General features: G+C 41.4%; 2 protein-coding genes across 2 annotated transcripts in view; both read right to left on the bottom strand.

The window, feature by feature from the left end:
• LOC109431389 (cystathionine gamma-lyase) overlaps window positions 1-1,734 on the bottom strand; it is a 40,170-nt gene extending 38,436 nt beyond the window's left edge. The window contains exon 1 of the mRNA XM_062845655.1: window positions 1,525-1,734. Within this exon, the coding sequence (XP_062701639.1) occupies window positions 1,525-1,559 (35 nt within the window). The 5' untranslated portion in view covers window positions 1,560-1,734. The remainder of the gene's footprint in view (window positions 1-1,524) is intronic.
• Window positions 1,735-9,426: 7,692 nt separating this feature from the next.
• Window positions 9,427-17,688, bottom strand: part of LOC109431391 (uncharacterized) — a 172,374-nt gene continuing 164,112 nt past the window's right edge. The window contains exons 8-9 of the mRNA XM_062845648.1: window positions 10,785-10,964; window positions 9,427-10,725 (exon numbers count right to left, since the gene is read on the bottom strand). Coding sequence (XP_062701632.1) covers window positions 9,531-10,725; window positions 10,785-10,964 — 1,375 coding nt within the window. The 3' untranslated portion in view covers window positions 9,427-9,530. The remainder of the gene's footprint in view (window positions 10,726-10,784; window positions 10,965-17,688) is intronic.

Genomic DNA, 17,688 nt, shown 5'->3' with positions numbered 1-17,688 from the left:
AGATTCGAGATGAAATTTGGTATTAGCTACACATTATATAATATTCCTGGTCGAACTATTAAACATATTTTTGAACGCAATCAAAAGATATACATTATTTTCTGTGTTCTAATTTCATCGAATACAGTCTTTCCGGGAACCAATACCCTACATTTATTTTTTACCTTTTGGTTTTTCTTTACTTGTTAATTCTCATTTTTGGTAAAAGTTTCTTATCATTTTATCGAGTATAAGCACAAACATATTTACAAATCTTCAAACCAATAATAGGAGTAATTATAAAAGTAAGTATTACTCTTTTTGTTTCCCTAAAAATCGAATGAAAATTGAGGCCTTGTGTAATTAACAAATGTAAATATATTTGTTTCTGGAAACTTTTGAATTAATTTACAAAACTGCCAATGCTGTAAATAGTTTTGAAAATATCCCAATATTTCAAGGTTAACGAGACATTAATCCTGCATATGAATTTTTAAAACCCCCTGTTAAAACTGGACTGATAAAATTAATATGCTAGTTATCATTAGTATAATAATAAATGTCTTCAATTAAGTCCTTATCAGCAGGGTATCGAGGTGATTTAAAGAGAAACTTAGAATCATTAAAATCAAAACATTACTGCCACAAACACCGACTAGAAACCCTCCTAACGTTTTCAAGATTACCAATCCCGAAAGTTAGTGGATCAATGCTCCTGGTTTTGTTTATCTAATGCATTTTTCAACTAAGCTAAGCAAATTCACTGACTTATTGGTTCACTGTTATATCACTAAGAGAATTCCAGCTGTTTGTAATTAATTAAAGTAACATTTCTGAACATTTTTAACTCAGCCAGATGTAATCGTTAATACTAAGTTGATTTAAGCCAAATTTAATGCTTTCAATAAATATGATATCACTTCACATTCCATACCAGCACAAACTATTTCGCCTATCAACATTGCGTGACTTGTCATTAAATATCCCTTGTCATTAAATACTTTTGGTGGGAATAACAAGTTTGCAATTGAGATTGGGTTTTTTTTCGCCAGGTTTGTGTATATGGTGAAAACCTGCTCGACAATGTCATCATCCGCTTTCTGAACTACATTTTAAGATCCGTTTCGTCATGGTTTGCCATTGGCGGACGTAAATACAATTTGCACCAATTTCTGCTTATCATGTTGCTCGCGTTATCAGAAACATTCATTACATATCGTTGTTATCATACAACTTTTGCAATTTGTGGAACGTGATGTCTTCTTTCTATGTCTAAGGTGGATGCTAATTCAACAACAACAATTTAGTCACACCGGTTTAACCCCTATGCCAAACGACGACGGCTCATTATCATATCGTTTATCGTTTGTTTTCGTTCTATCCAATGCTACACGTGAATTTGTGTTTGATAGTGTGAAACAAGCGTTAATTAGAGACACCACACTTCCTAAGCTTCGAATCGAAAGTATATTTGTTCCTGCGAAAGTACTGCGTCACTTTTTTTTCACTATTACCATAGGATAACTTGGGTACTCAGGTACTCACCTCTCGACTCCGTTGGTGATCTTTTCGCTGAACATGATGACTTTTAATTACTTTTTTCTTAACGTTGAGAAACTTTGCAGCCAAAGACGTCCCTTTTAGTGCAAATTATAAAACCACTGCTCAGGATGATACACGTGGAATAAATGCCACAGCGGAAAGTACGTCTACTCCCTGTACGGTTAAAGCGTCGACTGGCTCAGGAGCCGAGCCGGTAATCGATACTTATATTTTTTTTCTTCGTCGTTGTTATTACGATTACCGCCCATCATAGACGATGTCTGACCATATTCCGTTCGAGAGGAGAGCAGAAACTCATCGTCGTTGTTGTACGAACGAATACGAAGACTATAATCATTCATACTTTGCTGCGATAGTCCCACAGATTGCCTTCGCCACTACAGCTATTCGATCGGGCGGTCTGCGAACTTGTGGATGCGAAATATTGCAAAAATATAAATACTTACACTGGGTCTGGTTCGCGAGAGCGACAACATGCTGCCGGCCATGGCATGTCAGAGAAGAACGAGCGAGTAAATGCGTAAATGTTTGTGCGCCGTCGTGGAACACAGAGTAAAATGTAAGACATTCTCTGGGACGCAGGCAAAATTTAGGCTAAATATGTTTGCTGGGGAGAATGCTCCAATTCGCCCCAACTAAACACTTCCAACAATTTGCACTTTTAAAACATAAATTTTGAAATAAAAATTTGTGTTATACACTTTGTACATTTGATGTTCGCTTCCTTGACCTGATCTAAAGTTTGTACACTGAGAGGCTATCGTATAAATAAGCATTATAATGTACACAAATTACAAATTAAAAAAAATAATCGCTGCTTTTCTGGCTTGTCGAAATGACTTCACCTAACTGTATAGCGCAGTATCAAAATTGCGTGTGCTTCACAGTATGTACTACGGTACACATTACGGCGAAAAACTGTGAGCAACCATGCGCTTCCATGGGTCGTTCAAAATTTTTAAATATCCGTCATCGCAGATCCTTCTATAGGTAATGGAACGAAGTCCAAAATGGCAAGATGGGCGTAAAATGGCCCAACTTATAAAATCATTCCTGAATGTGATTCACTATAGGTGAAATGTGTCAAAAAATGTTTGCATGAAACATTCTTCTAGAAGCTAGGCCGCAAAACCCACGGAAATGGTTTCCCAATGACAATTGGTAACTTCCGGTGGGTTGTGCTTGCAATTCTGGAGCTCGATTAGAATAGGTCGTATGTGCTTTCGTCGTTATAATATTCGATCAGTTGGACTCGCTTCTTATAGCGAAAACTGTTGAAATTAAACAAAATTAGCACATACAAACGATTCCGGTTTTATCATTAAAAGCCATCGAAATATCATCCATATTTCTACTATTGCTAAAATAAACTGATCGAATTTTATATCGACGAAAGCACATACGACCTATTCAAATCGAGCTCTATAATTAAAGTTGTCTGGTAATTACATTACCAGCCATGTATTTTGAAGGAGATTGGGACACACATGGAGGCGCATGGTTGTTGATGTCCAAGCTGTCCATGCTAGGAATCATTCAAATATTACATCCATTGTTTAGCGGGAGTTACATTCCATGTATTGAGTATACGAAAAAAGCGTGACAGAGGAGGGGAAAGAGAATAGGAAATGCCCGAAACATGATGGACGTATTTTTTTAATGTTTTCATGAAGTGGCTTACCCCATGATGCGGCTGCAAAATGATGAGTCAAAAAGGAGAGCGTCCGAAATAGCTCTGATCCTCACAAGTTCCTACCTCATGCTTCCACGGATCAAGCGATGACAAAGACCGCCAGCTAAGAGTCGTTTGCTTATCTGGTAGTGCAGCCTGGGCACTGTTGTCCTTCAGCTAGATTGAGGAGGTACGTCTCGAGCGTCTGTTCACCAAGGAGGTGCGGCTCAAACAGCGTCTGTTCTGACATCCAGCGGCTGAGTATGAGATACTCCTCCACCGGAAGCTATACCTAAGGTGGAATCCCCACCACGGTGGATAGGGGACCTTAGACCAACAACCTACTGTTTCCGAAATAAAATAAACCGTAACAGAAACCGAAAATGAAAGATTGCGAACTGATTCAACGGCAACGGCTTTTAGCGCGAAACAACGGACAAGAATTGGAACCTGGAATGTATTAACCCTAGCCCAGCAGAGTAAACTGGCACAACTAGCCATTGAGGCATGCCGTATGAAGCTTGAGATCTTAGGAGTGAGCGAAGTCCGTTGGCCGAACTTTGGAGAACACAGATTGGCGCCGGGTTGCTATACTCTGGCCTACGAGGTGAACACGCTCCATGCCACCGTGGAGTTGGTTTCCTGGTCAGCGCTCACGCCCACGCAGCGCTCATGAAGTGGGAACCTATTAATGAGAGGATAATTGTAGTCAGATTCAGAACACGGGTTTGAAACCTTACCATGATTCAATGTTACGCGTCAACCGATGCTGCTGAATTGCAAGACAGCAAGAGAACTTTTACAGTCAACTGAATGCTACCGTGGACAAGATTCCGAAAGGTGATATTAAGATTCTTATTTTTTTTTTCCTTCTAAACCATAGGGGGATAATCTGCTCAACAGACACCCTAACAGAAGGTTAGGGTAGTGTAGGTCTGACAGGCCGTCTTCTACAACAAAAGTAAAATCCAGGACTACTCTCTCCTCGTACCCACTAAACCATTCCTATGGTCGCCAAACCCTACGTCTCTCCGGAACCACCAAGAAGGTATTGCTTCAGAGAGGGGCTAGTGCACATCGCACCCACAAGGTTAGCTGCGTAGCCTGCAGCAACGAACATCGATGACTCGCTTTGGAGAGTCCATCACGGTAGCATGCTGGCGCTTAGCCAGTTTCCCGAGTGGTCCTCGCCACTCCCTTTGTCCTCGGAAGGCGGGCAGGGTCAACCCCGCCCGCGCCCTACTGCTGAGCGGACATCAAGAACTGATGCCCACGTGCAACCCGATCTGACCTGCCCGTAAGGAAGGGTATCACTACCCTTCAGGCCCTATCAGATGCACCCGTAGGTTGCAGACAGCAGGATCTCACCTACCCCGACCCTTGCCGGGGACCCCTTTCCAACCGCGGGCTCGGATCCAACCCAGTAGACCGACGCCACGACAGCACCACTACCGGGACTTCCTCTCCGCGGCCACTTAATCGTTGTAAGGGTCGATCTCGACCGCAGGGCACCGGTATGACCTACGAAGCCGACTCCGAACCCCTGGACCACCTCTTGTACTGCATCTGGACTAGCCATTCTCCGAGTCCACGCGCCACCTCCTCTGTAGCTCCCAGACGATGGACGGCGTTCCAGCCAAACTCATCCCTACACATCCTCTGGACCAAGTTGTCCGGAGTTGTGTCCTCCCCGCATGTGGCAAGCATGCGGTCACGCATTGTGCGAAAACGCGAGCACACGAACAAAACGTGTTCCGCCGTTTCCTCTAAACCATTGCACACTGGGCATTCGGGAGAATCCGCATGCCCGAAACGGTGTAGATACTGTCGGAAGCAACCATGACCTGTAAGGACCTGTGTCAGGTGGAATGTAACTTCCCCATGGCGCCTATTAATCCAACTATCTACCCTCGGTATCAACCTATAGGTCCACCTTCCACCTTAAGATCCTCATGGGCGACTTCAACGCGAAGGTTGGTTCCGACAACTCGAACTATGAGCACGTCATGGGACGCCATGGTCTCGGAGAAATGAGCGAAAACGGAGAGCTGTTTGCAGAGTTTTGTGGCAACAATGACATGGTGATTGGAGGATCGCTCTTTCCTCATCGACCAGTGAACAAAGTGACATGGGCTTCCCTTGATGGCGTCACGGAAAATCAAATCGACCACATCTGCATCAGCCGAAAATGGAGACGGAACCTACTTGATGTGCGGAACAAACGTAGCACCGACATTGCATCCGACCATCATATCGTAATCGACGAGATCCGACTGTGCATTGCCAGGATCCATCGACTGGAGGAGAAAATCGGGCGCCGGTTCAACATACGTCGACTGGAAGTCGCTGCGGTGAAAAGGTCTTTCGTCGAGGAGCTAGAGAACGGTGCTGCGGATATTCCAGCAAGTGGAAGCGTAGAAGATCAGTGGAGCGCCATCAAGAACGCCTTCATCGCACCGACGAGAATAATTTGGGTGAGCTATGATCCCGAAGAAAGCAGTGGATCACGGATAATACCTGGAGGAAGATAGAGGAGCGAAGGAACGCCAAAGCCGCCAAAGAGCGAGCGAAAACACGAGGAGCCAAAGCCGTGGCCCGTCAGCGCTATTCGGCTCTCGAGAAGGAAGTGAAACGCTCATGTAGACGGGACAAAAGAGCGTGGGCGGACTCCCTAGCCAACGAAGACGAGAAAGCCGCAAACACCGGCGACATGGGTCGGCCACACTCTACGCAGGGCGGAAACGAAATCTGCAAGCAAGCATTAGATTGGAAGACAGCAGGACATCGCAGCAGAGGCAGACCCAGAGGCTCATGGCGGTACAGCCTTAACAACGAAATCAAGAAATTCGACAGAAATTTGTTCTGGCCACAGGTCAAGGTGATGGCTGGCAATCGCCCAGGATGGAAAACTTTCAATTCGGCTTTCTGCACCACTGTGGGTGCATAGGACTAAAAGTAAGTAAGTTGCTTACCCCATGAAAGATGGCCACCGAAAAGTCAGTACAAAACTACCCAAATGTTGAACAGCTTCTCGCTCAATGTAAACTGCTGATGTAGAAGCGTATACATGAGTGCCCCGCAAAGATGGAAAATGTCTACGGAATTTCATGAAAAACATGTCATGATATTTTTCCATTTACACCTTTGGTGTAAATTTTTGTTCGTACTCATCACCACCAATTCATAATGCTGATTAGTTTTGGAGAATCAATGATGTCGCCGATTAACATTTCCAATTAAGTGCAGTGAAATTAGAAAATAACGAAATGATATTTTTGTGACATTTTCCATCCCCGCAGTATTGCACCGATTTGGTTAAAAATTATAAATATTTACTAATAAAAAATATTAGAAATTCTGTACTGCACATTAAACAACTCTTAAAAATAATATAGAGAAATTGTTATTACTGTAACCTGCTTTTTAGGTTCCAATATTGTAGATAATTAAATTGTATATATTTTGTAAATAAGAAATAAATTCGTGGTTATTTAAAATAGAATATTGAATTTAAAAATAATGAATTGAATAATTTAGTTTAAAAAAAATCCTACCACAATTCCTACTACTTTTTCCTTGGTGTCAGATGTCCTCTACAACCCTATTGAACTTTGAATTCAAAATTATTCCACTCCATCCAATACCCCCTGACACCGAACGACCATCTTTCAACGGCTGCATTGGTCGTTAAAATGCCCGTTGATGAGGAGGCTGATTTCGATCACGAACATCAGCTGCAATAAAAACCGCCTGAGTTTTGGTTCAGGTCTCTTTTTGGTAACAGAATTTACCCAAGTATATTGTAGTCCGCGATTTTACCTATATTCCCACTATAGTAACAGAATTCTCGTGTGATCGACCATCCAACAAATTTCCGTGTGGTGAACGAAACCCGTCAGTGAAACTGACCGTTCGGCCGTTGAAGATTGTGCCACGTGGGTGTGAGTCAACCGCGAACCGAGTGGGTGCAGACTACCAGTGAAGAGAGCAGGAAACCAACGAACGAGCGTCCCGACGCCAATTAGGAGGACGTCTCCGACGCTGGTGAGCCATCCAAGATTGGACGAACCAGGCACGCGCCAAACCGAGCCTACTGCGAGCGTCGAAGCACGGCGTCTACCCAACCCCGAGTCCCGCGGAGACCGGGAAGCCCGAGTAAAAAGGTGTGTCGGTTCTAATTTTTCCCTTTTCACAAACCTCCCTCGAATAAAAGGTTCATTATTTAATTTCATTGAATTAAAGTATCAGTATTGAATTTATTTGAATTAGATCTTTTTTTTTTTTATTTAACCACGTTCCCTTATTCGCTTTTGATTATCCGCCCGGTGCCAAAAGGTGGGAAGTGAGTCTACCACCATTTCAACGACCCTGAGATCCAGGTCACCAGACGAGGCCTTGAGTGCACACCCCGGAAGCAGCCGTCGGCTAAAGACCAGCAGCTTGGGGCTTTGACAGGTTCCCGTCTGGGGCCGAGCAGAAAAAAGACCTGGATCAAAAAGAATCGTATCATTACGAAAAGAAAATAATTTTGCTGGCAACCTGATAACAAATATCAAACTTACACCATAACTGCAAGAGCAGGAAGAATGTTTTGCACACTTTTTCATTGTTAAATTTCTTTTAAAAAATATGTGTTTTTCACACTCTTATTATGCATCCATGATCCTATTGTTGAGCATTGGGTGAAGGACAAACGTCTTGAAATCCCACTCCAACAGTGCATCAGAACTTCAGACGCACAAACCTTGAGAAGCAAGCTTCAAACAATAGTGCATTTTATTATTCTGTTTTTGCTCACTAGTAATAAGCTTAGAATAAGAATATTAGGTGCGTAGGTTTTGTTTACGAAGAGAATTGAGCGCTCTAAATCGTGAGTAGGTGCCAAAGTCTGCTTTTGTGGCTGCCATTTTGGGATGCTAACAAGTCTGTCCTTTACCAAAAATGTTGGCATGATTGCTTTTTTTAATTTTTTTTATCAATTTACCTAATTGTGCTTCTTAATAAATATCCGAAGCGTCACATAGATATTCCAGAGCGTTCCATGATTGTTCGAAATGGTTTTAAGTGTGTTCCAGGGGTTTTCACTGAGTTTCAGGGCGTTCCAGAGGCTTCATGGAGCCTTATGGGCGTTCCATGGAATTTTGGGAGTCTCTGGGGCGTTCCATGGGGTGCCCGATGGCGTTTCAGGGATGTTTCAGGGGGTCTCAGGGAGTTTCAGATGCGTTCCATGGTGTTTCATGAGGTTTCAGGGGGTGCCAGGGGTGTTCCAGAGGTGTTTCAGGAGATCTAAGGGGGTATCAGGAGCGTTCCAAGGGGTTTCAAGGAGTCCTAAGCGCGTTCCGGGAGTGCTGCAAGGAGTTTTAGGGACGTTCCATGGAACTTCAGAGGAGTTCAGGAGCCTTTTATGGGGTTTGCGGGTGTTCCTAGAGTGTCCCAAGCGGATTCAAAGGCGTTCCATGAGGTTCAGGTTACAGGGGGTCGCATGGGCATTCAAGGAGTGCTTCAGAGGGTCTCAAAGGGTATCAGGGGCATTCCATGGTGCTTCAGGGGGAGTTTCATGGGATCGCAGGGGCGTTCGAGGGGTGTTCCACGGTGTACCAAGGGGTTTGAAAGGCATACCACGGGGTTTCAGGGGCATTTCATGTGACTTCCGGGGTCTTTTAGAGGGACCAGGGGCGTTCCAGGGATGTTCCAGTAGTTCTCAAAGGATTTCCAAGGCTTTCCATGGGGTTTCAGTGGGGCCCAGAGGGGTTCCAGGAGTTTTCCAGGCGGTCGCAGCGGTTCCAGGGACGTTCCATAGGGCTTCAGGGGATTTAAAAGGCGTTCCAGAAGATTTCAGCGGTGTTTCAGGGGGTTTTAGAAGTTTTCCATGGATGTCCCATGATGTTTCAGGTGGTATCAGGAGCGTTCTAGGATTGTTCTATGAGCCTCGGAAAGTTTTAGATCCATTTATGGTAGTATCCAGGGGTTTCAGGGACGTTCCATGTTGTTTCTGAGGCGTTCCATATGTTTTCCAGTGGGTTTTATGAGGTTTCTATGCCTTTTTAGGTTTCCATGCCTAGTTCATGGCTCCCTACACTTTCAGAGACTCCCCCTCTCCCCTCAAATGCTAGGTCATTTGTGGATGCTACCTTAAGGTTAATTAGTGCCCCGCATGCTATTATTACTATTTATGGGCAATGTGATATTCTTTGCACTGAAACATCACCGAATTGAAACAAACGTTTTAAAGTACGTATAATTTCGCTAATAATTAATTCGTTAATTCTTATCGATAATTACATATTATTAAATACTGTCACAATTTCTCTCTCCCTCAGCTTTTGCTATCATTTGGTTTGATATCACCCATCACGTTGCTTGTCGTTTGCTGCTCCTGGCTGCTTCCCTCCTCCCTGTAGTTCAGCGGGATGAACCTCGGTTGCTGTTGATCAGCAACCAGCGGCATCATCCTCGACTTCGGCGGTCTGAACGTTGGCAAGTCGATTCGAATAACTTCCTCCTCCGAAACATCGTCGTCGATTCTCCGCGAGGAATCCTCCACTCTGGTGCTGGACTCCACCTCTATCCGGTGCATGCTGAACAGTGCATCTTCGCTGATGAAAGCTTTGCGAGTAATGGGCGGCAGGATGTCCAGTTTGTCTCCGCTGTTGAAGTTTCGTTGCTCTCCGTATGTTTCACCGGCATTTGTGACATGAGAGTCGGACCGCTTGTCGGCCATGGCGGATTTTTCTGTTCGGTTCGTTTTGTATATCGTTGGACTCGGGATTGGTTCCGTTTCGTTGAATTCTACATTCTCCAGCAGGGTGTCATCATCATGTGGCTTGGTGGTTTTAAAAAACTGGGGAAATTGTTCCGTCAGTAATGGCAATAAGGTCAGTCTTGCATATCGTTCTGCTTTTTCAAAAACATTCGCAAATCTGTAGGGGAACAGCTGCACGGTGATCAGTTTGCTTTCCGTGGTTGGAGGAGGCGGTGGTGGTGGTGGTGTAGCTGCCGGGTCCTTGCTAGGGGGCGTTTCAATTGATCTTTTGTCGTTGGTGCGATCGTTACTTTTGTTCAGCAGCTTACGTGGTTCATGTTGAACTCGTTTCAAAATCGGCTCACTAATCGCCTCCTGTGTGGTCGTAGTAGGAATCGTTGTGGACGGAGTTATGTACACCGGATAAGAACTATTTGTATCCGTGTTTCGATAACTTCGTGGCAAATCAATAACAATCGGTTGCCACGGCTGGGTATCGACATTTTTGTCGAAGTCAATGTGGGGTCCTTTACCGCGGAATCCATGCGAAGAATAAGCATGTGGGTTGACATCATTCCGTTCGTTGCTCTGTCCCTTGGATGTATCGTCATAGTCATCACCTTCGTCGCTCTCCTCTGGAGAATCCGTTGAGTGGGCTTCGTCCGTTTGCTGGTGAACGTAGTCGTCTTCATCCTCGCATTCCCCCGGTAGAAGCGTCATATGAAACGGACTATTTGAATCCAAGTGCATTTGCTTGCACAGAGAAAAGCTGCGAAATATAACAATGCTTTGGTATACTAAGATATTTGACTTTGATTTGAAATTAACCTCTTTCCAAATCCATCGCTTAGGACAACTTTGTTGATACTCCACGATGATAATCCTCTAGTGAGCCACCCCTTGTAAGTGGTGTAGGTTAGCGTGATGTTTTTCGGGAAGCCCAATGCCGGATGGGGTACAAGGATTTGCGAAATCATTTCACCGGCGAACATTTCTGCATCGTCCTTTCTAAAAAATAATAAAATCAATCAATCATAAGTCGATTGGTCATCAGAATCCATACAAAATGTATAATTGGTGTTGAACTTATGTGTTTGTGTATGACACTTATTTTGGAGTCCCCTGTACGACTATTCCAATATCGGTAAAAGTTTGGATTACCGACATTTAGCACAATTTGTTCAAAGTTCAGGTTTTTTTTCGAAAATTCGGTAAACGTTATCGATGATTCGGTATTTTTTGTCGAACATTACCGAAGCTTTGCTAAACATTCAATAATTTAAAAAACTCATTGATTTAACAGTCTCATAAATATGACCATTCGTAACACCTACTTCCAGTTTCAGTGATGGACATTCCATATGCGATGTTCCATCACCCAAACTAACTAAAAAATGTCCAGTACATCCACTCTCATCATGGATGTCGTTGATGAAATTTTCAAAAGTGACATCAAGATCTATGAAAGGATCACTTTAGGAAAATCGATCTTCGAATGAGCAGCACACAACGACTGGCAGGGATGGGAACACTCACTTGCAACGAGTTACATTCACTTGCTATTTTCTCAGCTCAGGAGCGTGCAATCAAGAAACGTATGGGGCGACTTTTGCCTTGTGATTTCGTCTAAAACTTTGCCGAATAGAGTAGGGGTCGCACACGAATCCCAAGGTCGTAACAGAGCTGTGAAAGCGACTCTCCACGAGGTGAGTGTAATTTACATTCACCTCGTGGAGAGTTGCCTTTGCAGCTCCCTCACGACTTCGGTATGCGTGTGCGACCCCTACTCTATTCGACAAAGTTTTAGACGAAATCAGAAGGTAAAAGTCGTCCAAACATCGTTTCTTGATTGCACGCTTCTGAGTTGAGAAAACTGCAAGTGAGTGTAACTCTTTCCAAGTGAGTGTTCCCATCCTTGACGACTGGTAAAAGCCGCGATGAAAAGATCATTTGTTAAAAATATTAAAGTGCAACATAACTGAAAAAAAAACACTAAATTCCATTGACAGAAACGCGTACTCTCATCATTTCCATCATTTCAAGTTACGCACATATGTAAACAGTTTGCCATCAGTTTGACGGGATCATATTCCAGTCGTTCTCGTTAGTTACACCGAATGCCAAAATTATCTCATAAAAATCTTAATAGCAAAAACCATGTCAAAGAATTTCTATCGGTCGAGACTATAGAACAACGCCTTTTCTACGGGATAAGCATTCCTAATAATACGCGATATAATAAACTTGTTCAAAAATCAAAACATGCTTGAAAGGTCGGAAACGTTAGCGCCGACGATAAATAAGATGAATGAAATCATAGGTGACGAGCGTGACTCAATAATAGAGTTAAGAAACTATAGAGGACGAATGTCGCTGCTGTTCCCTTTGTTCTCGTTCGGAAACATGTCGGGTATCTATCTGTCAAACTGCATACTTTTTCGCTTTGACACTTATAGCCCGGCCTATCTCCGCCAGCAAGAGATGTTTCGGCAGCGACGCCAGCGACATTCGTCCTCTATAGTTTATTAACTCTATTGACTCAATCGACTCAATGCGTGTGAATGGAACTATAATGTAAACATTATCATGCATCGAAAGATATTTTCATTGCGCGTGCGATAGTTTACCACAAATGGAAATAGTTTGAATGTAACTGCTGTGCTTCGTGCTGCAAATGTACCGGGATAAGGACGGGAATCTCTTGACGGAACTACGTGAGATGATCGAAAGGTGAAAGCAGCACTTTAACGAACACCTGAATGGTGCAGGGAACGCAGGAATTGAGGATCAAGGCAGCAATAGAAACGACTACGTCATAACAGCGGTTGGTGGAAACCAGCCAAGTCCGTTGCAGAGTGAAGTTAGGAATTCATTCAACAGTCCTCTTGAATGTCATGCAATAGTCTTCTTCTTCTTCTTTATGGCTCTACGTTCTCACTGGGACTGCCTCGCTTCAACTTAGTGTTGAGGTGCGGTCCGAACCGGGCCCCTTAATTCTGGGGGCCTCTATAACAGGGATTCTATCACTAGTTTGAATCAAGTTCTTTAAATAACACAAGTTCAATACTCAGCAGATCTGCTAAGAGGTAATAAGTATGTAAGGGTCCCTTCGTGATTATCAAGAGTTTTTGGAATGGGGCGCACAGATGACTAATTGAAAGTCTTATCAATTACAATTGTAAATGTACATACTTTATTTAAATTGTTTAGTAGTTAGGTAGCGTCGGCTTTTAATCTAACCGGCTTTTTTAAAGAACCCCGAAGACCGATGTAGCGCTAAAAAAAACAAAAAAAAATATCAAGACGGTCGGAAATCTACCATTATTTCTTTCCAAGTATTCCTTGAAGGATTTCTACGATTTTTCTAGCAGTTACTTCAAGGATTTCTGTAGAAATCCTCTAATTATCTCAGAACTTGTGCCAGGTATTGCTTCAGAAATTCTTCAAAGCATTGATATTTTGAGGAAATCCAAGAATTTGTTTAGAAATTCCCTAAAGAAAAAATCTCCAGGAATCCTTAAGGAATTTCTCCAAGGACTTTTTTGAGGAATTTCTTCAAGCATTCCTTCAAGAATACCTTTACTAATTCCTCCAAAAAGCCCTTCAAGGAAACGTTCAGATGAACCATAACGAAGTTATAGGATTCCTTTAGAGATTTCTACAAGGAGGAGTCTTGCAGAAGTTCCCTCATGGAAAAATATCTTTCATAAATGTTTAAGATCATTCTTGGACCCATACCTGAATGAATCTTCGGGAGATTTTCTAAAAGAATTTAGGAGGAATTCTTGAAGGAATCCCTGTAGAAATGCTTGCCTGAATTTTTTGAGAAATTTCGATAGAATTCCTTGGAAAATTTTCTAGATACATTTGAATATGTATTTCGATAAAAAAAAGTCATAGGATTGATTTTGGAGGTTTTTTGATGATATTTCTGAAAGAAAAAAACTTTATGAAATCTAGCACAAACAGGATCCAAGAGTGTTTTTGTAAACAAGCATGTTTTGGTTGCAATAGGTTTCATCATGATCCACCCATGCACACCTATACCTACTACTAACGGATACCGTAATGTATGCCCTTCCTGATAGCGGTGCGCGATCGAAACAAATTTGTTTACAAAAAGTATCTAGGTTTTTTTTCAAGTGTTAGGCTAGAGCTAGAAGTACTATGATGAATTACGCCAAGGGTTCTTTGAGAAATTTCGAAAGCATAGGGATTTTTGGAAGAATTAACTAAGAAATGCATGGATTATTTCTCAAAGGAATCACTGCCGGAAATCCCGAAGAATTCCTCCAAAATTCTATGCTGCAAACCAAAAAAATAATCTATTAGAATTCCTATAGATTTTGTCAGAGGAATTTCTGCAGGAGGGCTTGGGGGAATTTCTGTATAGGAAGTCCCATTTCCTGTTTGTGCAGGAATCATCGAAAGAAACCGAGGAGGATTTTCTGAGAAATCTTTGTAACGTATCTTGAAGAATTCCTTGGAGAAATTCTTGAATAGTTGGAGAAAAAGACTCAATCCTTATTGGAATTTCGTAAAGGATCCTTGAACGAACTGTGAAAGATGATCTGTTTTGATGTTTCAGTCCTGAGCACCTATGGTGGAGCAAGTGAGCAACAATGAGAACAAAAAGTACGGCATCAATCGGTTCCGCAAACGCTTTATGTTTTAATAGAATGAATTTGGGATGGTAAGATAACTAACGGCACGGTGACCCTACCAGGAATCCCCAGAGAAAATTTTTAAACGGAATCTTTTCGGAAACTCCTTGAGCTGATGGTTATTAAAGATTTCTTCGGAGGAATTCAAGAAGGATTTTCGAAACAATTCCTATAGATTTTCGCAGAGGAGCTTCTGTACGAATCTTTGGATGAATTCTTGAAATAGTATCCAATGGATGCTTTGAAAATATCCTGGGAAAAATCTAGGATGAATCTCTTAGTAAAACCTTAGAGAAACCCCTTCAAGAATTCTTGGAGAAATCCCATACAAAACACTTTTTTTTAATTTGATTGTATTTTGAAACATTTTACATGTATGGAAACCAAAAAGACCGGGAATCACTCGAAAGAGCAATACAAATCATAGTTTTATGAAGATTTACAATATCAGGCAATTTTATAGCAGCTAGTATTGAAATATATGACTCTCGATATTCAAAAATCATATATCTAAAACTAAAAAAAAACAAACCTCTCTGATTTTTTTATATGTTACGCCAGATTTCCTTTATTTTCTGATAAAAATATAAATCCAGGGTACCTTTTTGGTCCAGAGACCTTGAAAACGTGATAAAACTAATAAATTTGCATATTTGTTGCTCAAAAACAATTCAACTTTTTTTCTAAAAACTAGAATTCAATAGCTTTCAAACAAAGTTTAAAATCGGTTAACTGGTTCAAAAGTTATGATTTTTTGAAAATTTTCAGATTTTAAAACCTTGAGTTGTAGGACCACCCCATCTGAAAATTGGTCACCCTAAAGCAGTGAATCAAAATTCAACCATCGCACAACAATAATGACAATGTCGCAACCTGTATTTGTTGCGACAATCCACCCAATGCGACATATGTTTGTTAGAGTGGGTCATCGTTTATATGGAAAAATGAAAAATTCAATGACATCCCACCAGATCAATGCTTTTTTCATCCCATTTCAGGACCCAAATAAGTGTGCAAAATTTGGGCACGATCGGTTGTGTCTACGTTTTGCGCAACGCGTTTGAAGTTTGTATGGGGTTTTACATGGGAAAACACACTTTTTTGCATTTATCTCTTAACAAGCTCGAATTTGTCTAAAACCACGTAACCGATAAAGTGAAAACATAGCCTAGGGTGTCCTGAAAAACTTTGTTGAAGACCGCGAAGTGATCTGATGCTTATGAAACAAGTTATAGCGTTGGCATTGCTTGGCGAAACAGCATGATTTTGTTGCTATTATTATTCCTTTACATGTTAAAACATAAACACATGTATGCAATTCGTTGGTTATAACAATTTTCACAAGCATCGGATCGCTTTGCGGTCTTCAACAAAGTTTTTCAGAACATCCTAGGCTATCATTTTACAGTATTGATTAAAAAGTTTCAGACAAACTTTTTCAACTTATGACAAAAATGCAAAAAAGTATGTTTTCCCATACAAAATCCCATACATATTTCAGTTGCAATGCGCAAAGTGTAGACGCAACCGATCGTACTCAAATTTTGCACAGATACTCAGGACCCGAAACGGAACCAAAAAAGCTTTGATCCGAGAAAACGGTTCCGATGACCCACACTAATGTTTGTCTCAACTTGAAAATAATAGGATAAACATCGTACACCACGAGTTTAGAGATTTTTAAGCCTTGCATTGCGATTTTCGAACGGTAACTTCGAGTCGCTAAACACTGCAACTCTGGTGAAGCTCTATTAGTTAACAGTTTCGACTTTGGGTTAGTAATAATTGATTATTCACGAGTTGAAAAGTACGCAACAAATTCAGCTTCCGTTTTGTCTGCAACAAAAAATTTCGAGATCATGTCATTATCTGTCACCAGTAGGGATAAAGACTAATCGTCGCGCCTTCTTTGTTGCTTGTTTTGTGCCTCTTTTGTCTGACAACTCTCTTCACTGCCCTAAAGACGAAAAAAAATACGGGTCTAATTATTTTCGACGAACTAGAAACCCACCAAGTTTCACGATAATCGGTGTTGCACTATATCGTTTTTTCTGTGGAATGGCTGTATACCTAAATTAAATTGTGGCTCTAATTCCTTCGGGACGACTTTTTTCACCAACCTCGCCGCTGTAGAACACATCACACGGTGCTTCATTTACCGTTATTATCAAAAAAAAATATACCATCAAAACCTGAAACGCCATTCTCTTTCTTTATCATTCCTACACCTCTGGACAAATTTTAAAAAAAATCGGTAGACGAAATTTTGAGTTACGCCCTTTTAAAGGGCCTAACCCCTAAAAAATCAGGGTTTCTTTAGACAAACATCATATTTCATAACGGAAGCATGCTTCTGCCAACAAAATTTGAAACGCCATTCTTTTTTCTTTATTATTCCTACACCTCTGGACAAATTAAAAAAAAATCGTTAGACGAAATTTTGAGTTACGCCCTTTTAAAGGGCCTAACCCCTAAAAAATCAGGGTCTCTATAGAAAAACATCATATTTCATAACGAAAGCATGCTTCAAAGTCCCAAATAATGAAAAGTATCATTAATAATGCTACAATTTTATACTATGCACTAATATTGACGGCATTCTGTATAAAAATTAGCCATAACGCCAGTATAAGGGAAGTATTCTTTAGCCTGTAGGATACGGACATTGTTGGCTTTATTTACTATTATAGCCAGAACAATATACAATGAAAAACATAAACGATAGTTCATTTACTTTTTCACTTATATAGTTATTGCACACCCATAAACTGAATTTCAAAAATAATGTTGGTCAAATTCTTCAGTTAAGCCCATTTGAAGGTTAAAAGTACTTATAGTAGAATTATTATAAAACTTAGTTTCATTTAATCCTGTTTATTCTTCGGTAACGTAGTAACGTAGTGATCATCTCAATCCTTATTTTTGTATGTTTATTAACTGAACACGGCATTCACCAATAAAACTAACGAATGACAAAGGCGCATGTCATCGCTTGTTTTGTCTATAAACAAGCAATACAAAAAACTTACGTCCCACGCTATGAATGGCAATTGATACAAAAATGATTG

This window comes from Aedes albopictus, chromosome 1, assembly GCF_035046485.1.
Source record: "Aedes albopictus strain Foshan chromosome 1, AalbF5, whole genome shotgun sequence".
In the NCBI taxonomy this organism is placed as follows: Eukaryota; Metazoa; Arthropoda; class Insecta; order Diptera; family Culicidae; genus Aedes; species Aedes albopictus.
This window is presented reverse-complemented; position numbering and strand designations above follow the sequence as displayed.